The sequence below is a fragment of the Cricetulus griseus genome, chromosome 3 (genome assembly GCF_003668045.3).
Source record: "Cricetulus griseus strain 17A/GY chromosome 3, alternate assembly CriGri-PICRH-1.0, whole genome shotgun sequence".
Classification (NCBI taxonomy): Eukaryota; Metazoa; Chordata; class Mammalia; order Rodentia; family Cricetidae; genus Cricetulus; species Cricetulus griseus.
The window spans coordinates 237,678,066-237,702,408 of NC_048596.1; the positions used below are offsets into that span (position 1 = coordinate 237,678,066).

Below are 24,343 nucleotides of genomic sequence, written 5' to 3' on the forward strand. Positions count from 1 at the left end.
TGTAAGCCTTTTTGACAGATTCTGTGTAAGAGAGGCAAGGGTACTTCTAAGAAAGGTGGAGACAGAGCTGGTTAACTGAAATTGGTGTCATTGAATGAGAAGCCTAAAGGATAAGATGCTGGAGGGATGAGGAAGAACACGTATATCTACTCATTGCAGAAAAGGAACAGATGACTGACTAAAGCAATGGTTTCACTGAAGTCCAACTTTGTCAAGCAACAAGCTTTTATTGGGGTTACTAACAGGATTGTGGATGAGGTGATTACAGGAGAAAGGATAACCCAAAGGAGCAGCATTTGTAACACACACACACACACACACACACACACACACACACACACACACACACACACAGACACCACCCCACCCCAACCCATACAAGTGATAATTTCAGAAAGCTGCAACCCTGGAGCTCTCTGCACAGCTTGCTGTAGCTCAACACATCAGAGAAGTCTCTCCTCTCTGTCATTCTGCTGATCAGGCTCTATACCAACACCATCCCACTCCAAACAAGTTGTTTACTCCTTCTATAAAGCTGAGAAGAGGACTTTGAAATACTTCCAAGTGTCTGATTGCCAGACATGCGACCTTTAGTTTACCCCTTAGGTCTCAGAGGCCTCTTCTCCCTCATGGAGACAATGTTTCAGTTCAGAGGAAACTACTTCTACAAGAGCCCAAGAAGTCAGTTCCTCGCCACCTTTCCCTAGGTCTCCTTGAGCCTCCTCGTGATACTTACATGATTCTTGCTGTGGGATCTTGTAGGCTGTGATTGAGCAAAATGCCACAGTTCATCATGTGAAGAGACAATCACAGAACACCTTCCTTGTAAGGAGAAAGCCACAGTGCGCCTTGGGATCGACCACATGGTCACTTGCTACTACATCTGTCACATTCTACTTACTAGAAGTAAATTTCTGAGTCTCATTCCCCCTGAACTGAAGCAGGATGTTCTGGCATGTGTCTGTTATCCAATTACTTGAAAGGTTAATGCAGGCGGGAGTATTATCAAACTTGAGTATTACAATCTCTGCCAGCCACTGCCCTCAATAGACCAAGAAAAAGAGCCAAACTGAAAGAGTTTATTGAGAAAAACAATTTACTTTCTCCATTCTGTATTGGGGCCCGCCCCCACGGGGTCTCTATGAATTGTTTTCTAGCGTAACCACAGGTACCTCCTGTTTTTCCAACTTTGCCCCACTAGCATCAACATCCTGTTATGAACCCTTACACCTCGGGTTTTTGTAAGTTTGTATATAAGGCTGCTCCATAATAAAGGTGAGAGAGAGATTCTCTCAGAAAATCTCCAGGCCTTCGCCCTATACTTGGACTTAGTGGTGGTGCAGACAGCCCCAAGTGTTCAACCCCTAATGAAATCCTGTCCTCCTTTCTTTCCTACTCCTAGTTAGAAAAACTCTGCTCAAACCCTGCACTGCAGGCTCTCCAGCTGCCCTGGCCACAGTGCCACCAGGTCTTGAGATGTCTCTATGGTTATCAAACTTGGGGATCACAACTTGTGCCAAGTGAAATAACAAACAAACAAAACAATGAATGAATGAATCAATAAATAAATAAAGCCATTGTTCCATGCTGACATCATTATCTGGTTGAAAGACCTTAGAAGAGGTACTTTCGCAGAAGGAGACCCGTACCCAGGAATCAGCGAGACCACGGACTTGGATGCAAACCGCAAGAGGCTTTATTGGATACACGGATACCTGGGGCGACTTAGCTTCTGTGAGGCCAAGCGCGCGCCGAGCCAAGGGAGAGGGGTCCTTATATAGCAAAAAGCACAGTGCAGAAGCGAAAAGCATAGTTACAGGGATTCTATTGGACAATTTAATGAGGTACAGAGCATTTTTTCAAGGTCTGGTAATCAGGCGAAGCGGCCTTGGCTCTATCTCATCTCCCTCCGCGTCCAGATGGCTGACCTTGGGACGGAGCGTTCCCCATCAGGCGGGGGAGCTGGGGGGGGCGCCCTCTCGCCTCCTCTCGGGCTCCTCGCTCGGCCCCAGCCCCGGGGCGCGGTGCCAGGCGGGCGGGCCGGGGGCGCGGGCCCCACCGGGGTGAACTAGCTTGGGAGGGAGCCGGTGGCCGGACGTGTGGGTGCGCGCGCGCGTGCGGGAGTGTCACCGAGTGTGCGAGAGAGAGAGAGAGAGAGAGAGAGAGAGAGAGAGAGCGCTAAGGGGCGGGGTCTTTCAAGGGGTGCCCCCCAACATCTGCAGTCGCAGCTGCAGCAGGGACAGCGGGATGAGGGGAAGCAGGGCAGCGGGAGTGCCCCGTTTCCTCCTCGGCCAACTCTCCTCCCGCCCCCACCCGATCCCCACCCCCCATCCTCCCCAGCCCATCCCACCTGCTCCAGAGAGAACACCCAGCACCGGCACAGGCGGGGAAGACAAAGAGGCAGCGGGCAGGGGACTTGCAGAAGCATGCCGAGCGGGTCTTTCATGGTCTCCAATTTGTTCATGAGATAAAACTTGATGTTTTGCAGTTAATTGCTCATATTTTCTCTCTTCTTGCTTTCTGGCTCAGCATCAGGTATGTCGGAACTATTTGAAGATCTCAGAGGACATCCTGCTAACAAACAGGGGTGGTTCCCTGTTGTTCTAAAAGCAGTAGCTGAATTTATTATGATCCTGTAAAAGACTTGGTCTTGTGAACAAGTCCTGAGGAAAATATAGCCAGTGAAAAGCTATGGGGTTTGCAGGCCTTCTAAACATCAAAGAGAGTTGGAGGGGAAATGTTCCACATTAAAGCAAATCATTTCTTTCTAATCCCTAAAATAACACATTATTTCATTTCATTTCAAAAGTCTTCTCAATGCTCTCTGTAAGTTGTTATAACTATCAAAAATTCAGCAGAGACAATGCTGTTTTGACCCATTTCTGTTTTGTCTTACTTAGAACTGAAAATAACTTCATTTTCTGGGTTCTTGCATGCAGGCTGGGTCATGTGACTCAGTCTAGACAATAGAATACAGGTAGAAGTAACATGGCTATCTCCCAGGCCCCCAGTGTTCTCTGTTCTCCTTCAAAGTTGCTCTCTGTGCTCTATATTCCTTGGGGAAATAATTACACTGTGCCTGTGAGCACAGATACCCTGAAAATTCATTCTGGTTGACCAAAACCAGTGAATTGTGATGAGTGTGAAAATAAACCCTTACAATTTGCCATAGGTACTTTTGTATAGGAACCAAAGTTCCTGACAGAAACAGCTTTAAAACAGGAAGAGTTCATTCTAACAGGAGGACTCAATCCATGGTCATTTAGCCTGGGCAGAGTATCAGAATACACGACTGTGCTATAAGGAAAATATTTTACTTCATGGTGAACTAGAAAGCAGACAAAAGAATGTAGAGCTCAGCTGGCTTTCTCCTCCCCCTTGTAATCTATAGCTGGCTTTCTCCTCCCCACTTGTAATCTATAGTTGGCTTTCTTCTTCCCCTTGTAATCTATAGCTGGCTTTCTCTCCCCCCTTGTAATCTATAGCTGGCTTTCTTCTCTCCCTTGTAATCTATAACTGGCTTTATCCTACCCTTGTAATCTATAGCTGGCTTTCTTCTCCCCCTTTGTAATCTATAGCTGGCTTTCTCCTCCCCCTTGTAGTCTATAGCTGGCTTTCTTTCCCCCCCTTGTAATCTATAGCTGGCTTTCTCTCTCCCTCCCCCCCCCGCCCGTAACCTATAGCTGGCTTTTTCCTCCCCCCTTGTAATCTATAGCTGACTTTCTCCTCCCCCTTGTAATCTATAGTTGGCTTTCTCCCCCAACCCTTGTATTCTATCTGAGCCTCCTGCCCATGAATAGTGTTTTCTGTATTCAAGGTGGGTCTTCTACAATCTGTTAACTCTCTCTAGAAATACCCAGATGGACATACCCATGGGAATGACAATAAATCTAAGAGCTTTTTACAAGTCAAGTTCACAGTGAAGAAATCTATTATGTTTTATGTAGTTTTGATGAGTTTTAACAAAAGAGGTCAGGAAGTTGGATGGGAGGGAAGGGTGGTTGTATCTGAGAAGAGTTGGGAGAAGAGGTGAATATGACCAAGTCACATTATATGAAATTCCAAAGAACTAAAAAACCATCCCAGATACTGTTTAAAATAAAATACATATTGGGATAATTTGGTTTGAAATTACTATATCCATGGCCTATGCTTATAATTACTTTGGGAGAATTAAACTGACCCTGTCTGAAATTTTCTACTTTGTTCCCCCTGAAGTCTCAGCTTATATCACATTTCTGTAAAGAGGTTTTTTTTTCTTGCATGTGTTTCCCATCATTTTTCTCATTAAATATAATTCATTTCCCTTCAAACCACTCATTACAGTTTCTGACAATGAATATTTTTATGTGTGAATTTTTAATTTTATGCTAGGCAACAGTCTCTGTGAGAATGTCCCCACATTAATCATAGAACATGACTCATAATGGGAAATAACAGTTTCACAAAAGTTTGCAAATAATAAAGCAGTAGATGAATGAATGCATGCCTGATTTTGTGGCTAGTATTCCAGTATTAATTAATGATTAATAGTAATGCTTAAAAGGGCATGGTATGAATGTGACAGGATATTTTCTTTAAAACAAAAGAGAAGCCAGTCTGAAACAGCTCCTAGTGGGTAAAAATGGGAAAAGATGATAATACAATTTCAAACTATAAAATAAATACCTAAGAATCTATTCAGATATAAGAGTGTTCTAATAGATAAACAAATGAGAATAAAAGACAAATGACATCAAATAATTGCAAATGCCTTCAGTGGATGCCTACCTAATCCTCAAGGAGGTAGGCCTGCTTCTGCTCTGGTGCAATGAGTAGATATTAACCTTGTTCTAGGGTTACTATTGCTGTAACGAACCACCATGACCAAAAAGCAAGTTGGGAGGAAAGGGTTTATTCAGCTTACACTTCTACATTGCTGTTCACCACTGAAGGAAGTCAGGACAGGAACTCAAACAGGCAGGATCCTGGAGGCAGGAGCTGATGCAGAAGCCATAAAGGGTGCTGTTTACTGGCTTGCTTCCCCTGCCTTGCTCAGCCTGCTTTCTCATGGAACCTAGGACCACCATCCCAGGGATAGCACCATCCACAATGGGCTCCACCCTTTCCCATTGTTCACTAATTGAGAAAATGCCTTACAGCTGGATCTGTGGAAGAATTTCCTCAACTCAGGCTCCTTCCTCTCTGATGACTGACTAATTTGTGTCAAGTTGACACACAAAATTATCCAGTACAACCTTCAAGGATGTGGACCTGCTGCTGCTCCGTGCCTTAAGTAGATAATTTAACTTTCAAGGATCGGTGTGTGTGCAGGCGCTTGCGCATATATGTGTGTCTGTGTAAGTGTGTGTTTATGTGTGCATTCATATGTATGTATGGGTACATGTGCATATTCATATGTGCATGTGTATATGAGTATAGTGTGTGTGTGTGTGTGTGTGTGTGTGTGTGTGTGTGTGTGTGTGTGTCCTACCACCTTCCTTGGGTTATGCATTGCTTGGGACTTTTTGCAGAACAGAGAATGTAAGTAAGAGTTTATGCTCTACTGACTGAGCTAGCCTCGTGAATATGAGAATGTCAGTAAGAAAACCAGTTTATTGTGAATAAGCCTGGCAAAACTGCTTTAGTGAGGTGGCAGGCCAAGGTGTCATTTACCATACACACCCTGGCATGAAAGGTTCCAAAGCACATGACTCCAATCAGACTGTGAGAAAAATGCGACACAGACCCAGACTGAGGAGCACCAGAAATGAGGACAGTCTGGGAAACTGCCATGATGTGAGATAATGCTCTTGTTCACTGTAAAGATTCTTCACTCCTATTGGTTTAGTAAAATGCTGATTGGCCAGGAGCCAGGCAGGAAGTATAGGTGGGGCTACCAGAGTGGGAGAATATATGGGAAGAGGAAGGCAGAGAGTGGGTTGCCAGCCAGATGCAGAGGAAGCAAGATAAGAATGCCTTACTGAGAAAAGGTACCTAGCCACATGGCTAAACATAGATAAAAAATTACAGGTTAATTATAGTTGTAAGAGTTTGTTAGTAATAAGCCTGAGCAATAGGCCAAACAGTTAATAATTAATACAAGCCTCTGTGTGTTATTTTGGGACTGAACAGCAGCAGGACCAGGTGGGACAGAAACCTCCATCTACACTGCCATAGCCAACAGTAGCCTGTATTAGGTTTCCCCAGAAAACGTGTGTGTGGGGGGGTGCATGTGTTTGTATGTGTATGTGCATGAATATCTGTGTGTGCATTATGTGTATATAAAATGTGCTTAAATATGTGTGCACTAGTGTGTTCATATATGTGTGCAAGTTTATGTGCAAATATCTTTTGTATCTATGTATGCAAGTTTATGTGTAAATGTCTGTGTGTATATGTGTGTGTTTGTATGTATATGTATGTGTTCTTGTGTGTGAGCACATTTGTGTATGCATGTATGTATGAACATGTGTGTGTATATTTGTGCATATGTGTGTTTATGTGAGTGCATATGGTGTTGGGATCAAACCCAGGGCTTCTTGTATGCTAAGTATTCTATTCATTGAGCTACTCCTCTACCTAAAGGGTTTTCTGGTTTTTTTCTTTCTTTTTTTTCCTCTTTGTGTGTGTCTATCACTAGAAATTTAATTTGAAGACTTGCAATGCAGCAAGTTCTCTGCCACTGAGCTATGCTTCTAGCTCTCCCTTCCTTATCCTTTGAGCCATATTTTGTCCATCCAGAACTTCATCTACTACCCACCTCAAAAGAAACCTCCAGGACCTGTATCTCTAACCAGGACATCCTCTGAAATACTTCATGTGTATTTGTCAAGGCTTCTTAGGAGTCTTCTCAAAGGGTATAAGAGAAATGAAGCATGGCTCATCTAAGTTAAAGAATAAACTACATAGCAATGAATAATAAAAAAACAGGAAATACTACTTAAAATAACAAAATGTTTTCTGGTTAAAAATTAAAAACTATACAAAGATCCATTTCCAAAATATAAAATGATTTATATTCAATTTATTTATATTCATATTCATCTATAATGGCATTAGTACAGAACAAATGCTAACAACCCAGAGTCCATTGTGCAATCACAGGTTGGGTGTCAAGGGCCTAACTATGTAATAGAGCAGTCCTCCCTCTGGGAGTCCAACCAGAAAGGTGATGATGCCTCCAGGCGATGATGCTGTGATAAGGCCTTCAGGACAGTCATTGTAGTAGTTGTGCATCTCTTCAGAAAATGTGGGAGTGCACTCCTCTGATGTGGGACAGAAAAAACAACACATTTTTACTGACCCTTAGGCATTCAACTCTCTGCTTTCAACACCAGATAAGGAATGGTTCACCACACAAAGTAATTCTGCATGGGATACCATGTAGTATCCACTAATATAATCTGATTCTGCCACTACCTAGAGACAGCTTCAAATCCTACAGTTTAAGGTCTTAGTCTCTCAAATTTATCTCTCACTTCACATCAGATGACAGCCAGGCACAGTAGATTCTTACATATAATTCTGATGTTTGAATTCCCAGGGGGGTGGGGAGGAGTTGTAGCTATATCAAACATTGTACAAGGCTAATTGACTGACTGAAATGTCGATAATTGTGGAGAGTCAGGATATTAAAGGTTGGGAACCAGATTTGTCTTGGGCTATCTTTAGCTCCCTTAATAGTCATTGATTTTCTGCCTCTCTGTTTGACCCAGCACCCTTGTGACTATTAGGTAAATCCTTTTGGAATGTATAGCCCCCTAGTCTCTACCAGTGCAAAAGCTAAGGAAGTCAAGAGAGTGTCTGAGCCTACAGCAGAGACGTCACTGCTTTGATGTAATTGGTCAACCTGATAGATCCACTAACATATTTGAAAAGTACCCTGATATATGACTTTGTTATATGACCATGAAAACTTCATGTCACCATATTGGAACCCAGTATTTGGGGCAACTAAATCTGTGTTCCCTGGCCAGGATCACTCATAGTTGGCTCCAGAATGAACTGTCTCTTACTTTCTTTGAGGTGAGAACTTTGGTTTTGCATTGACACTCCAGCTGCCTCTAGATCTGGGTCCCCATTTAGAAGAACAGGGAATGGAAAATGCTCATTTAATACAGGTACCCCAAAGCGGCAAAGAGTTGTGGTTTCTTGCTCCTTGTTATCTCTTAACTTTGCTTGGAAATTATAAGGACCCAGCTGAAAAATATAGAAGGGACCTAGATACCCATGGCTATGCCAACCGAGCTGACCATGTCATTCCCTGGTAGCACGAATTCTCTTTGGTCTTAGTAATAAAAACTCAGAGTCAGCTATCGGGTGGGGTATGTGAAAGCTGAAAGATCAGAAAAGCAAAGCAGCCAGCCACTAGAAAGTTCTTATACCAATGTTCAGACCAAAGGAGCGATCCTGTGCTCAGACTGCCTCCTCAAACTTACTGCTGCCCCAGACTGCATTGATCTCCTGTCTCCACCTGCCTTGTATGCCTCTCTATGCCCAGCCAAATCACTCCTGTCTCCACCTCCCTAGTGCTGGGATTAAAGATGTGTGATCCCAAATGTTAGGATCATCTTTGTGTGTGAGCTCTTTTCTCTTTTAGACAGATTCAATCTCATGTAGCCCAGGGAAGCCTTGAACTTACAGAGTTTCCCCGAGTGTTGGGATTAAAGGCGTGTGCCAATGCTACTTGGTCTCTATGGCTAACTACTGTGTCTAGCTCTGCTCTCTGATCACCAGGCAAGCTTTATAGTTAGATCATAAAATATCACCACATTCCCTCTCCAACTTTCTCCAGTCTCTGCCACACAACTTCAGACTAGCACTTTGATGGGATCCTCCTCCCAGGGGCAATATCTTTCTCTATAGCTCACTGGTAGAGTATCTGTTCTAAGTTTGATCCCCACTAGTGTATCACCCCCAAAATACAGATGAAGCACTGATTACATGTGTAATTTTAGCGATCTGGAAGCCTCCCCTGCCCTATCCCTTTTATTTCAGGTTTTCATACAGGCTTTGTGGCATAGGTAAGATTGATTAAGGAGACAGCTCATCAATACAGAGGAGCTTGGGGGTGTTTCAGACCTGGCCTGTGCCCTGTCTCCAAAAGATAAAGGGATAAGCTTTGCAATACCTTTTGTAAACCACTTATGTGGTATCCCCTCTCCCAAATTTAACTCGGATCTTTGTTGTTTTTGCTGTTTCTTTGAGACAGGGTCTCTCTATGTAGTCTTGAATGTCCTGGAACTTGATATGTAGACCAGGCTGGTCTCCTGCTCACAGAGATCCTCTGCCTCTCCCTTCTCAGTGTTTCGATCAAAGGCCTGGCTTTAACTTGGAATGTTTTGAGCATGCTCCTCTAGTTGAATGAAGCCCAGGTGAGTGCAAGCCTCCTATCTTCCCCTGCTGGTTCCTTTCAGATATGAATCTATGGACTCTGGCTTCACACTGTTCCATATTCCCCTGTCAGTCAGCTAGGAGCTGCTTTGAGCTGTTTTCATCCTGATTTTGGGTTCTGCTGTACAGACTGCAAAGAGAAAAAAAGAGAATTACCCTGCCTCCTAACAACTCATGTTTTATTAGTGAAAGCAAAAGTCAATGGACAGATATGCCAGGTGAAATGTGTATACTTTGTCTTTTTGCATGTTTCCTGAGTGAAAACAGTGTGCTAGAGTAGTGATGTGACTCCGGGTACCTAGGCAGCTTCAGGATTGAGGCTGATCTCCAGAATGACTTTCATCTGCACTCTTCACCCCCAAAACAGGGGAGGGTACCACTGTACAGGATTTAGAACTTCTAGTCAGCCTAGGCCCAAATCTTAAACCCACTATTAGTTCTGCTTCTGCTCCCAAGTTACCTCCAACAGTGACTTTATTTCTACTGGGACCCTCAGATAATCCATCTGGGTCAGATACAGAGTAAAGCAGTGCTCAGCCAGGCAGCCACTGCCCATTGCAGGAATGTCTGCTTTTTTTTTTTTCCAAGCTGTTACTCTTTGGAGGGCCTTCCTTATAGGCTGATACAGGCCTTGGTGTTAGAACAGAATCTAATAGAATAGACTAGAATAGAGTAGAATCCAATCAAGGAACTCTGAGTTAGAGACCTAGCATTCAAGTTGGGCTGCTTCAATCACTCTGGTAACAGACCACACCTAGCAAGTGGGCTCACTTTGAACTATGCTAAAGAGATAGGCAGTTCTTTCGTGAGACACTGTACTTTTCCTTCCCAGAACCCCTACCCCAGTGCAGAAGCAGACAGGCCACAGGATGTAAGTCTGCTGGCTTTTCTGAATTGAATCATTTTCCTTTCTGTCTTTCCCTGATGCTTTGGGATTCCTTCTTCTTCCTCAAGCTTCCCTCCCACCCACCATGTGGCTGCTGTCTGCCATGTGTCTGACCTTCATGCCTGCTTCAGTGCATAGTCTCCTCCCTTCTCTTCTCCAGTCTCTTCTGGGCAGAGTTGAAGTTTTCAACTTACCTGCCCTAGGGTTTTTTATTTAAACATGAATGAAATTAATCTTGAGCTTCTGTTTGAGTCCATTCAATTATTTTATTAGTGAGATGAATGGTGTCAAAAGGGAAAGCTAAGAAGCTATCTGCCTGCTCTTGGCTTTTGTACACCAACCTGAAGGGGGCCTAGCCCTGTGTTAGTCTGCTTTCTATAACTGTGAGGAAACACCATGACCAAGGCAACTTATAGAAGGGTTGGTTTGGCTTACAGTTCCAGAGGGATGAGAGTCTGTTGTGATGGGCAAGCATGGAAGCAGGCAACAGCCATGGTAGCTGGAGAACAAGCTGATGCCTCATGTATTGAACTGCAAGCATGGGGACATGACAGTGAACTGGATCTAGCCCAAGTCTTTTAACTCTCAAAGTTTACCTCCTGTGATTATTTCCTTCAACCTCCTCAACCTCTCAAATAGTGCCACCAGCTGGGAACCAAGATTTAAATAGGAGGAATATCATTCAAAGAGAATGACTGGGAACTGGGTGGGCTGCTTGCACACTTCCTGGGAACTGGGTGGGCTGCTTGCACACTTCCTGGGAACTGGGTGGGCTGCATGCACACTTCCTTAGTCTACTTTTGTTCATCTAACAGGATCTCTCATAGGACTGCTCCCCTCCTCTGGCCCAAAGGCCTATCTTACTTGCTCCTTGAGACAGGCAAGCCCAGCTAGTAATAAAGTAATTTATGGTTAGACTGGTTTTTCAAAGCTTTCTCTCCTAAAACAGTTTTTTCACTGTTGACATTTTATATTTTATATAATGAGTTTTAGTTGTTTTCACCACAATTCCCCCTCATTGCCCACACTCAGGTCTTTTTGTATGGCACCTACTGAAGAGCTAAATTTTGGGAAAAACCCTTTTCTTTCTTTCTGTTTTAATTCTAACTCACACTCCTTCTGCTTTGCCTTTCCTTAGGAAATGAATAAAAAAAAATCTTTGACTTTTTGAAATAAATGAAAGACAAACGATATAAGGAAATATCTTAGAAAAATAATGCCAAAATGTTATATTATGCTGCACAAACTTGGTAAATAATCTATGTAAAGTGCTTAGCATTGTGCCTGAATTATACAAGCACTGAATAAACAACAAAATGATTTTTACTATCTTCCCCATATAATATCTTAAGGGTTATTCACAATATGTGTAAAATGCTTGACATATTCTAGGTATTCAGAGAATAACACCTGCTATAACAAAGACAAATGATTTGACTCAGTGTAAATAATATGCTTACTAATAAATAGGTTTAAGAATTAAATAGTGGCATAGTGAACATAGATTTTAGATGAGAAAATTTACTACAAATCCTATTTTTTAGAAATTCGTCTTCTCTATTGATAATTTTTACACCCTGTAAACCACATTCTGTGCTAAGTTAAAGTGCAGTCTTGGTTGGTCTTGGCCTGCATGCAATGGCAACAAAAATAATGATTTAAGACTTTGGAAGAACACATGACATATGACCCTGGCCATTAAGTCATCAATACATTAGACTGGATAGAATTACTTGCTTTATCTAAATATAATATCAGCAGGGGAAAAAAGAAGAATAGAAACTATATATGGTGCTGTAGTGAGGGCAAATTCAGGGACCTGCATGTTAGATAGGTTCCCGAAAAGGATGACAGTGAGTCAGACTTCTCAGAAGCAGAGCATCTCTTCCAGATTCTTGGTGTTGGCCTAAATTTTCTAGTCTTCAGAGGTCCCAACAGAGGACACAGTCCTCTGGGAATGAAAGCAAGGGTGCCTCCTTCCACTGTGATAAAGAGGGTGGGGGCTGTTCCTCTCACCCTTTTTCCTTCCACTTTATCACTGTCTCTTGCTCCCAATCATCTTTGCTATAACTATGTCTTCCTCCTTTACAGGAAAATCCCCACCAGCAATAATGCATGTTGAGCTCTCTGGTACACACACACATGCTCTCCCTCTTGTTTGCTATCACCATCTTTGTATGTGTGCTTCCCTTTTGCAGGATAATTGCCATCAACAATAAAATGCATTTCTGTATCTCTCTGCCCCCACTCCCATCTCCTCCTCTATTCTCCCTTTGCTATAGATTCTGTTTCATTTCTTCACTCCCTGGCAGAGGAAAATCTTTGGAAAGTTCTCTCTAGGAATGCTGCCTCTACCAACTGAGCAAACATTTATTCTTCAGCCCACTCCAATCTGTCATCTGCCACCAACACTGAAATGAAATTGCTTTTGTCACTGTCACAAATGAATTGCATTTGCTACAATCCCTAGGTGCTTTTAAAAAATATGTATTTTCGATTATGTGGGGGGAAGTGTATATGGAGAGAGAGAGAGAGAGAGAGAGAGAGAGAGAGAGAGAGAGAGAGGAAGATGGAGAGGACATGTGCACATGAGTGCCTGTGACCTTGGAGGACAGAGACAATGGACCCTCCTGGAACTGGAGTTACAAGCAATTGTGAGCTCTGATATGGATTTGGAACCCAACTTGGGTCCTCTGAAAGAGCAGTAGGTGCTCTTCCTGCAGAGCTCTCTCTCTACTAGATGCTTTTAAAGCCCTGTTTACTCCACTCCCTAGCAGCACCCGAACACATGCAATTGCCCCAGAGAAGGGCTTCTCTTGGCACTGCGGCAGTATAGGACGATACCCTCCCATTGAGCTCCCCTCTGAGGGCTGCCTGCAGAGTTTTCTCTCAGAATTTTCCTAAGCACCAGCCCTAAAGAATCTTATTCACTCCCATGCTTTTAACCTCCCCCCCACCAGCTCTTCTAAATGCAGACACTCAGCTTAGTTGGATGGCTTGTTGAAATGTGATTCCCCTACCCCCCAACATATACATACCCTATAACCTGCCTTTGCCTCACTCCGGCTTCATCATGTTTCCTAAACTAAAAATCTGGGAATAAAGCCATGCTTTTGAGGTAGGATAGAAAGAGGGAAAATATAAGAGATAAAGCCCCTCATCCTAGGATCTAGTTTGCCTTTCCTGCTAACAATCAAGAAACTTACAAGATAAAGCCAAGATTGTCTACAGAGATGATAAGTGTTTCCCTGAAGATATCTCAAACAAAGATGCTAAAAACAAGTGAATTATTCTTAATCAGGCCCAGAATGTTTATAGGCTTGAGTTTAACCAAATTAACACTCCACACTTAACCTTAAATCTAAGCAGAGTATGTCATAAAAACCACTCGGTGGTTTTATTTACTTAAAAAAAAGTTTTAAAAACAGACTTGCTTTATTCTTGACAATTTCATTCATGTGTATACTACACACACACACACACACACACACACACACACACACATACACACACACACACACACACACACACACACACACACACACACACCACACCCCTCACCTATGTTGTGGAATAATCCTTTTGTACACTGTGAAGATGTGTCTTTGCCAAGGCACCTTCTGATTGGTTTAATAAAGAGCTGAATGGCCAATAGCAAGGCAGGAATAGGTTAGACAGGACTTCCAGGAAGAGAGGAAGAAGAGATGCAGGGAGATTCCAGAGGAGATGGGGAGGAAGCAGGACATGTAGCCACCAGCCACATGACAGCAATAGATTAATAGAAATGGGTTAAGTTATAAGAGCTAGTTAGAAATAATCCTAAGCTAAGACCAAGCTTTCATAATTAATAATAAGTCTCTGTGTCATGATTTGGGGACTGGAAGTTCAAAAAAGCCTACTACACTCCTGTTTCTCTCTTCAAGCTCCAGTATTTGCCATGTTCCTGTCTTTGTTTGCTCCTCTATTGCTGTGATAAACAACATCCAGGGACAGATAGTCCTGGATAGTGTTAAGACAGCAGGCTGATTAAGTTGTGGAGAACAAGCCAGTAAGCAGCTTTCATTCATGGTCTTTGCTTTGGTTCCTGCCCTAAGTTCCTGCATTAGCTACCCTCAACAGTGGGTGTGTGAGCTGAAAGAAACCCTTTCTTCCAACATTTTTGGACATAGTGTTGATCATAGCAATCAAGAAGCAAGCCAAGACAGAAATAGGAACTAGGATAGTGGGGTACTAGTGTGGCAGACCTGGCCATGTTGATTTTGGGCATGTTTAAAACTTTGGGCTAGAAAAGGCCATTGGATACTTAGAGCTTAGGCTGTCATGGAAGCTTGGAAGGTAGGAATGCTGCAAGAGATGTAGACAATGGACACCTGGCTTGAAAAGCTTACAGGAAACAAAGACTGTCAGAGCTGTTTATGTGATACTTTGAATTAAGGATATGTGGTTTCTGGTCAGCTCGGTTTAAATCAGCTGTGACTAAAAAGAAACCAGAATCACTAAAGTGAAAAACTTTGCTTTATCTGGGGCTGAAATCAGCTGATTGAGACCAGCAGCACTAAGGGGAAATCTACTGGGAACTTTTCTCAGGGTCAGCATGTAGGTCCAGAGAGAGTAAAGGCTGCATCTCATGCTGACTGCCAAACTTGGTAACATGTAAGAATCATCCATGCAGTACAGGTTTTGAAGGCATGAAGGAGTCAATTGTCTTAGTTTTTTTTGTCAACTCAACAGAGTTAACTGGGAAGAGGAACATTAGTCGAGAAAATACCTCCATCAGATTTACTATAGGCAAGTCTGTAGAGTATTTTCTTGATTAATAATTGATAGAGTATTAGTTAATGCCTGACTCACATTTGGGCCAGTGGGTCCCTGAACTCATCCTGTGGTTACTTCCCCAGTCCCCAAATGTATAATTGAAATAAATATACTTAGAAGTTAGAAGAATTGCCACATCGGTTCCCTGACCTGTGATGTTAAGGCTATTATGGTTGGAAAGGCCAAATGGAAGGCATTGGAGTTGTCTTTATCAGGAAAACCAGTGAATCCAAAACAATATTGTATCTCTGAAGGGATGATAGGAATTAGTACCATGATTAAGAATTTGGAAGATTCAAGGGTGGTGGTTTCCACCACATCTCCTTTAACTCTATTTGACCTGTGCAGAAGACACATGGATCATGGAGAATGGCAGTGTCTTTTGAAAATTAACCAAGCAAAATTCCAATTGCAGCTGTTGTATTAAATGTGATTTCCTCGCTGGAACAGGTTAACACATCGCTTGGTATATGGTATGCAGCTATGGACCTGGCAAATATTTTTTTTCTCTATACAGATCCATAAGGACTACCAGAAACAATTTGCTTTCTGCTGGCAAGTCCTGAAGTATATCTTTACAGTTTTCCCTCAAGGGTATATCAATTGTCAAGCCCTGTCATAATTTAGTTCAAAGGGATATTGATCACTTGTCTCTTTCACAAGGTATTATACTATTCCACTATATTGATGACATTATGTTGATTGGACCAAATGAGCAGAGTGTAACAACCACTTTAGACTTGTTGATAAAACATGCGTGGATTATATGGTTAAGTAATATAACCAAAATTTAAGAGCTTTCTACCCTCGTGAAATTTCTAGGAGTCCAGTAGACATGTAGAAATAATCTTTCTAAAGGGAAAGATACATTGTTGGAACTGGCCCCTCCAAACACCAGCAAAGAAGCAAAACACTGGCCATTTTTGGATTTCAGAGATAGAATATTCCTCTCTCAAGCCTGTTACTTGGGACCCTATACCAAGTGACTAGAAAAGCTGTTATTTTTGAGTGAGGCCTGGAACAAGAAAAGACTCGTCAACAGATCCAGGCTGCTCTGTCACTTGGCCTGTATGATCTAGCAGACTCTATGGTACATGAGGTGTCTCTGGCAGAGAGAGAGATGCTGATTGGAGTCTATGGTAGGCCCCTGTGCGAATCACAGTGAAGGCCCTGGGAGCAAAGTGACACCCTGTCAACTGCAGACAAATATTCTTGTGATGGGCAGTTCTTGGTTGTTATTGGTCCTTAGTGGAAACTGAACATTTGAAATGGGCACCTGAAGTGCCCATTATGAGCTGGGTATTATGATTCACCAAGCCATAACGTTAGACATTCACAGCAGCAATCCACCATCAAATGGAAATAGTATGTATGATTGAACCTGAGCAGGTCCTGAGAGGGTACAATCAAGTTGTACAAAGAGATTGCCCAAATGTCTATGGTTTCTACTCCCATTACAATACCTTCTGGACCCAAGCATTGACCAATTTGCCTTATGGGGTATGCTCTATGGTGAGTTGACTAAGAAAAAGAAAACTAGGGCCTTTTTTTTTACAGATGGCTCTACACACTATGCCGGCACCATGCAGAAATGAACAGCAGTAGCATTACAGCCCCTTTCTAGAATAACTGTGAAGGATCTTAGTGGAGAAAAATCTTCAGTGGGCAGAATTTCAAGCAATGAACATTGTTGAACATTTTTCTTGGAAAGAGAAATGGCCAGATGTGTGACTGTTTACTGATTCATAGGCTATAGGTAATTGTTTGACTGGATGGTCAGGAACTTGGAAGGAGCATGATTGGAAAATTGGTGAGAAACACATTTGGCAAGGGGTACATGGATAAATTTCTCCAATAGGCGAAGGATGTGAAAATACCTGTGTACCATGTAAATGCTCATTAAAAGTGACTCTTCCAGAGGAAGAGTTCAATAATCAAATAGACAAAATGACCTGCTCTGTAGATAGCATCTTCCCGACTATCCCATTGTTGCCTAATAGGCCCATGAACAAAATGACCATGGTGGTAGAGATGGAAGTTATGCATGAACTCAACAGCATGGAGTTCCATTTACAAAGGCTGACTTGTCTATAGCTGCTGCTGCTGAGTGTCAAATCTGCCAGTATCAGAGACCAACACCAACCTCCTGAGATAGCACTATATAACCCAGGGTGACCAGCCAGTGACCTGGTGGCAAGTTGGTTACATTGAACAACTTCCATAATGGAGGGGTCAATATTTTGTCTTTATTGAAATGTTTATTCTGGTTATGTGTGTGACTTTCTGCATGTGATGCTTTGTCCAAACTAATTTTAAACAGCATTACTTCTGACTCCAGAATTCATTTTACAGCTAAGGAGTGTGTCTGGAATGCAGGACATCCTTTGCGGTGTCTCTTAGTGTTCCATGTCCCGTGATTAAAGCCAATGTAAAACTACAATATATTCTGGCAGGACGATAAACAGATCCCACCCTTCAGGTCACCTATCTGGGTAACTAACCAAGATATGCTAAAGTGCTTCCCGAGGGTTGGAAGAAATGCATAAAGGAGGGGAGTTATAAACATCAGCTAAGGCCACATGACCAGTTACAGAAACAAGGATTGTAACTGCCCTGGAGCTGCTGATTCCTATGCTTGTATCAGAACCAGTATTTCTGAGCTTTCATTGTGGACCAGGGACCAAGGCATCTCCAGGAAACTTCTGGGCTTTCTGGCACCAGATTTGGACTGCTGAGGCACCCAGTCTGTGGACTGAGCAACTAACTACCAGTAGTTGCCCTATCCTCAGTGAGAGACGGCCATTGTTGGGTCAGTCTGACTGCTGAGGTACCCAACCCCCAGGACCAAATTACTACCAGGTTCTCAGCTCTCAGGTGTGAATCTGCTGTTGTCACTAAGTAGCCCTGGCTGCCCTGTAATTCAATATAAAGATTAGACTGTCCTCATACTCACAGAGATCTGCATTTCTGTTTTCCATGTGATGGGATTAAAGGTATGCATCACCACACCCAGTTTACAAACAAAACAAACCACTAAGTCCAGTTAGTATTAGTATATGTGCATGGGTGGGGCCATCTAATCAATTTTTAAGCAAAATTACATAAACTAAAATTCTTGTATTTCCAGTTTTTAAACTTTAACTTTTAAATTTATTTAATCTTTATTCTTTGTTGGATATTTTATCAGTGTAACATAGAAAATTGCAGGAAGAAATACCTAAATATAAATATGACATCTAAATGCATCTCTCTTCTGTTTGTGCTTAAATGTTTTCTCCCTTATTTTTTTCTATTTTTTTGTTTTTTGGTTTTTCGAGACAGGGTTTCTCTGTGTAGCTTTGGTGCCTATCCTAGCACTCACTCTGGAGACCAGGCTGGCCTCGAACTCATAGTGATCTGCCTGCCTCTGCCTCCTGAGTGCTGGGATTAAAGGCGTGCACCACCAACGCCCTGCTGTTTTTTGTTTTTTTGTTTTTGTTTTTGTTTTGTTTTGTTTTAGATGGGTCTTTCTATGTAGTCCTGGCTGTCTTGGAACTCACTTTGTAGATCAAGCTGGCATCAAACGCAAGGAGATTTACCTGCCTCTGACTCCTAAGTGCTAGGACTAAAGATGTGGACTGCCACACCTGACTTTATTTTCCCTTATTCTTAAATATTGCAATAATTTTGCTTCAGCTAGCATCATTATGAAATTTTTTTCTGTGGTAGAGTCAAGAATTAGCCTTAATTTCATTAGTTTATTTAGTGTGTGTGTGTGTGTGTGTGTGTGTGTGTGTGTGTGGGTGTGAGTGTGTGATCGTGAACTTTCCAACTCACATGTGTGGATGTCAGAATGTTTCTGAACTTGGGTTTATAGTCTATAACTCAAGAAGCTTGGTTCAGCAACCCATCCTTCAAAAGTCAATTAAAATAGCCAAATGATTAGTAAAACAAAGAAAAGAGATTTATAATGTGGGATTACTCACATTGGGAAGAAGGCCCAAGAGATCCAGGGAGACCCCTCCCCCCCAAGCTATCTTTAGGTTCTTGAAATAAGATGAAAATTCAAACAGAGGACCAGGAATATGCAGTTCAGCAGTCCCATTCAAGTTGTGGCCCTAACCCTTCATCATTCTTAACTTGCAGTCTGACAAACTATCAAGAGTTGTATGAAGTATCTTTTCTGGGAGCCAAGTTATTCACGTGTCTGGCACTAAATTTCAGTGCTTTTCTTTTTCCAACAAGATGTCACTGGGGAAATTTGGGTGTTCATTGTCTTAATTGTCCAGCAGCTAAAATGTGCCTTTAAGATATATTTGTTTCTGCCAGGTCAGGTACAAAAGGACATCTGTGCGCTATTTCTTTCCTTCCACCATGTGGATCTCTGGCAACTGAACTCAGATCATCAGGTTGAGCCATGTGGTCAGACTCAAGAACCCTTGAGTTTTACTTGAGTGGAAGCCCCTAAGGGAAATGGAGCTCCCAAGCTTGCTGGCAGCACTGATGGGCTGACTACCTGACATTTGTACCTTCTGGCCTCTATACCACCACGTGATCACCAAATCTAGCTTGTTTTGCTTTTGAAATGTGGCAATTTCCATTAGTTCTAGGCATGCACCACCAAGGCCTGGCTCTAAGTCCATTCTTGCACCACTCCAATGCATTTTCCTTACTACACCCCTTCCTGTTTTTTTTAATCAAATGCCTCTTTGGAGATAGAAAATGGAGTCAAGGTATTGTTCATTAATTGCTGTGCTTGAGAAGCAAAGAGAAAAGCAATATAATGACTAGAGTTTTTGCTGAAGCAACTTGATTGTTTTCAAAATGGTAAAGTAGGGTTCAGATTGCTGGTAGGGGGAAGGTATAAGTAGCAGGTGGAAATGGGTGTGACCAGCAGGGGAAGATGGGTGTGATTAGCAGTGCTTTTAATATTCTAACCTCAAAATACTAGTTTATAAAGTAGCTGTATTTACTGAGTAAGCCAAACTAGGCTCCCAGAGAAGCATATCTAAGGGAGAAAGACTGGAAATCTTGAGGCTGTGATGCTCAAGGTGATATTCTAATAGACAATTTGTATTACTTGGGTATTTGAGTCTAGAGTTGAAAGGAAAAATCAGACTTGGAGGCATATACGCAGAAGCCAACACTGAGTTTAAAATATGGAAAAGAACAGATGGCTGTTGTGTAATCTTTTTGTATACTGTGAAGATGTGTCTTTGCCAAGGTGCTTTTTTTTTTTTTCCCTGAGAGAGGGTTTCTCTGTTTAACAGCCCTAGCTGGCCTCAGACTCACAGAGATCCACCTGCCTCTGCCTCCCCAGTGCTGGGATTAAAGGCCTGAACCACCAGGAGATATATGCAGGACAGACACAGAGGACACCGGGAAGAAGAAAGGTAGGTTGCCAGGAGACACAGAGGAAGCATGAGATGCTGGAGGACAGGTAAAGTCTGAGCCATGTGGCAATACATAGATTAACAGAAACAGGTTAATTTAAGTTGTAAAACCTAGTTAGTGACAAGCCTAAGCTATGGCTGTGCTTTTATAATTAATAAGTCTCCTTGTCATTACTGGGGAGCAGGCAGTCACTACGAAAAGGTCCAACTACTGATGGCACAGTGAGACCTGCTGAAAACAAGTCACATTTAAAAAAATTCACAAAAGAATTAGTTTTGTGAAGTTTTTTTCCTAAGAATCCCAACCCATGTCTATATTGCCAAATATCACATGGACACAGAAAGGAAATTGCTCCTGATTAGTACTGAATTCAAATAGTATTGATGAGAAGGTAGTTTTTTAGCTCCTAAAATCTTACTATTGGAGAAACAGTATTTATATCATCCTGAATTTATCCTGAAAAATAATGCTCATACCAAGGAACTTATATTAGGCAGGCTGCACATATCCAAGAATGTAGGGCAGGAAAAGAGGCTGTGAGAGAGCATCCCTTGACTCCCAGGTGGAGAGAGCGAAGTCCTGAACAGTGATGTGACACTCAATTGTAACTTCTGTTACACTCAATACTGCAGACTGCTTTTTCCTCCCCCAAAGTAATCTTGCTCTTTAGCCACAAGGCTGGTGGCTTTAATAGAAGCAGGCCATGTCTCTAGCATGGCTAGGCCCAACAGTTTATTACTTGAGAAGACTGCAATTAACTGTGGTCCGATAGTGTGGCTGCACAGGGATGTTCACCTGAATTATGGCAGTCCCTAATGTGGCCTAAAGGCAGAAACTGTAGAGGTGGCTCTGAGTTTGACTACCTGGGTCCAGCAGACTTGAATATGTTGGCCCTCTAGTTTTCTTCCCATTCTCTTCCAAATTGTACCCTTCACACTCACTGGTGACTTGATGAACTCGGAAAAGGGGAATAAATTTGCAAGTCAATGTGGACAGATGAGAAACCCTGGCAGGTAATACAAAGGCAGGAGCCTTAAGGACTACCGAGGGACTCAGAAATTGAAGTGAAAATAAATGGATTGAAGAATGTTAAAGATGCTACTGTAGTTAGCAGAAATAGTAGAATATGAAGCAAACTGAAAAGATATAGTGGTAGAAAAGTAGAATCTATATCCAAGGTACATTTCTTTATATACTGGAATTTGTTAATCTCACTAAAAAAAAAACTTTCTCCAAACAATCCCACAAACATCTACAATGACACTGGAATGTGATTTTGATTAATATGAGAAGAACTATTTCTATTAATTACCACAGCAAGTTCCTTAAAAAGCATATTCTTTCAAAGACAATTTTGCTAAAACAACAACAAAGAAGAAAGTCTTTTTCTCTCTCTTGAGACAGGGTCTCACTCTATAGCCCTGTCTGGCCTGGAACTCAAGACCCTCCTGCTTTCACCCCTGAATGTTGGGGTTAGTGTGCCATATGCCTGGCCAACAACCATTTCTCATTGACACAACTATCATTTTAAAAATCTACAAGAATTCAAATAGCCTATATAATTTGCTTTGAATTTTATTAATAACTATTTTTCTTTGCTTTGGAAATTTTAGGTTTAATTAAAGCTTTATAGAAACACATATTAATCCACTGAGCTTTTGCATAAATATGTTGAGTTTATTCAAGATACACTCTTCAAATTACCTCATTTAAAATTAACAGCTAATAAAGTCCACTTTAAAATACAATGATATGAAAACAGGCACAGTATGGAAACAAAGACTCCTGATTTTAGAGACTTACTATGAAACTTCCCTTACAATGAAATTATCCTTTTAACTTCTTCAGTGTCAATTCTGGGTGAACCAAGATGGCCTCTTCATGTTTCGTTCCACAATCCTCTTGCCCTGATCCTGTTCTGATGGTTTCTCTCCTGTGTACAGTACCACAGTCTCTACGGTAGGAGCTTTAAAGGGGCCCCCTTCTTGAGCCCATATTTGTTGTCTGATTTTTGTTGTTTCCTTGCGTACTTTCTCATAGCAATAGCCACAAAGGACATGCTTCTGCTTCAGGTGACCACATTCAGGGCAAATGTCTATATTGTTCTTGAAAACAAAGGAAAACATATTAACAACAGGCAATATATATACAATCACCAGCAGGAGCCCTAAAATGCTGACACTGGAGCTTTCTGAGAATGCTCATGATATGTGAGGGTATAGACTATCTAGTTCAACTTTAACAGTAAAACTGAAAAAACAGTAACACTGAGTTCAAATTAGAAAGAAAATTGGGGCTAGAACTCAAGTTTACCAATCTAGTATATTTTTATTCATATAGCCTATGGATAAACTATTCTCAGATTCTCTTATCTACCCCTTGGCCAGAGTAAAATATTTTGATTATGTGACTCTAGTGAATTCTATATCAAGCACAGCTAAGGAAAAAGTTTGGAGACGTTTACGGAAGTGTTTGTAAAGATCATATGTGATTTTGAACTGTAAGCTCTGTCAGTCCTCTAATTTCAAACAATAAATAACCAACAAGGAGCCCATCATCACAATGGGTTGATCCACTAAGAGTAACAAAACATCAAGGATAAGTTAAATGACTTTTCAATCTATGTTGAGCCAAACACACACACACACAACACACACACACACACACACACACACACACACACACACACACACACACACACACCACACCACACCCCCACCCACCCACCCACCCACCCACCCCACCCACCCACCTACCTTAATTTTAATAAGCTTCTGGGAGTTTCTTCTCCTACACAGGTTAACTTCAATGGTGCGTCTGTTTTTGGGAGCTGCCATCCAAAAGATATTATCTAAAAAGCTGGAATCTTCTTTATTTCCACTGGCCTCGTGAGATAGTTCTGTGAGTACAGATGGGCCCTGGACTGCTAATGCTGGTGCTGTAAAACAAGAGATCTGAATCAACTTCTAGCTCCTAAAAGACTATTTGTGGATACTGTTGTTCTCTTTAACAATCAACATGTCACTAGACATACACACCTATAAATTATGTGTTTGTGTGTATGTACACACATGAAGGTCAGTTAGTTCTCTCCTTACACCTTGTAGGTCTTGGAGCAAGAACTCAGGTCTTGAGGCTTGTCTCACCCCCAACCCTAAAGCCCGAAAGAGTAAAAAGTTACATAAAACTTTCTACACTGGCATTCTGTCTCAACAGACCTTAAGTTTTGCTACACATTGCCCAGGCATTTATAACAGCTCTGGAATGCCTGCGTGACCTTGGGGGTTTCTTGGCCTACTAGACAATGAATGGACTGAAATGATTCTCTCAGGTAGCACATGGAGACAGATATTTATTATACGGTGCTGCGATCTAATGGAATATATTTCTGTTCAGCTTCTCTGGACATTACCACTTCTGGGATATACCGTAAATGTTAAAGCAATTTAAAATTTAACATCCAAGATATTGTAGATCGAGGGTAGTCTGGGCTACACAGTGAGTTCCAGATCATCCTGAGCTAAAGAGACAGTCCCCCCGCTCCCCGCAAAAAAGAAAAAGAAAAAAAAAATCAACCAAATAAAAACGCACGCAATGTTTCTCTCATACAACTCGGAAGCTCCCGCCAACCCTCTCCCCACGAACTGTCTCCTTACGGACCCCACTGAGGACTGGCAACGCCTTTCCAGCTCCGCTGCAGTTGCTGCAGCAGCTCACTGCACCTCCGGAGCGGACGCGCCGGCCACGGGAAATGCAGCAGCAGCAAAGCAGACGCCATGTTTCTCGCTGGAGTAGGATGCATGCTGGGACCCGGCGCAAACCGCCCGCGCCCCCGCCTCCCTGCTCAGAGCATGCGCACGGCTGCTCCTACACATGCGCGCGAACTCAATGTCC

General features: G+C 42.2%; 1 protein-coding gene and 1 long non-coding RNA gene across 2 annotated transcripts; both read right to left on the reverse strand.

Moving 5' to 3' along the window:
• Positions 1–6,971: 6,971 nt before the first annotated feature.
• On the reverse strand, positions 6,972–11,740 carry LOC118238471. The gene is made up of 2 exons (XR_004768900.1): positions 9,113–11,740; positions 6,972–7,247 (listed from the first exon to the last, which is right to left on the reverse strand). It is a non-coding gene; the product is annotated as an uncharacterized LOC118238471 (long non-coding RNA).
• A 10,363-nt stretch (positions 11,741–22,103) lies between these two features.
• On the reverse strand, positions 22,104–24,266 carry Mrpl32 (mitochondrial ribosomal protein L32). The gene is made up of 3 exons (XM_027409405.2): positions 24,110–24,266; positions 23,206–23,387; positions 22,104–22,554 (listed from the first exon to the last, which is right to left on the reverse strand). Exons 1-3 carry the CDS (start codon positions 24,249–24,251, stop codon positions 22,300–22,302), a joined length of 579 nt encoding a protein of 192 aa, XP_027265206.1. The 5' UTR covers positions 24,252–24,266; the 3' UTR covers positions 22,104–22,299.
• Between the last annotated feature and the right edge of the window lie 77 nt (positions 24,267–24,343).

What these genes read in the sequence shown, in the direction of transcription:
- Mrpl32 (XM_027409405.2), bottom strand. Translation starts at nt 24,251, where the DNA reads ATGCATCCTACTCCAGCGAGAAACATGGCGTCTGCTTTGCTGCTGCTG. An exon ending in CGTTGCCAGTCCTCAGTGGG is followed by an intron (nt 23,388 to 24,109) that starts GTCCGTAAGGAG and finishes CTTGTTTTACAG; the next exon opens with CACCAGCATTAGCAGTCCAG. An exon ending in AGAAGCTTATTAAAATTAAG is followed by an intron (nt 22,555 to 23,205) that starts GTAGGTGGGTGG and finishes TTTGTTTTCAAG; the next exon opens with AACAATATAGACATTTGCCC.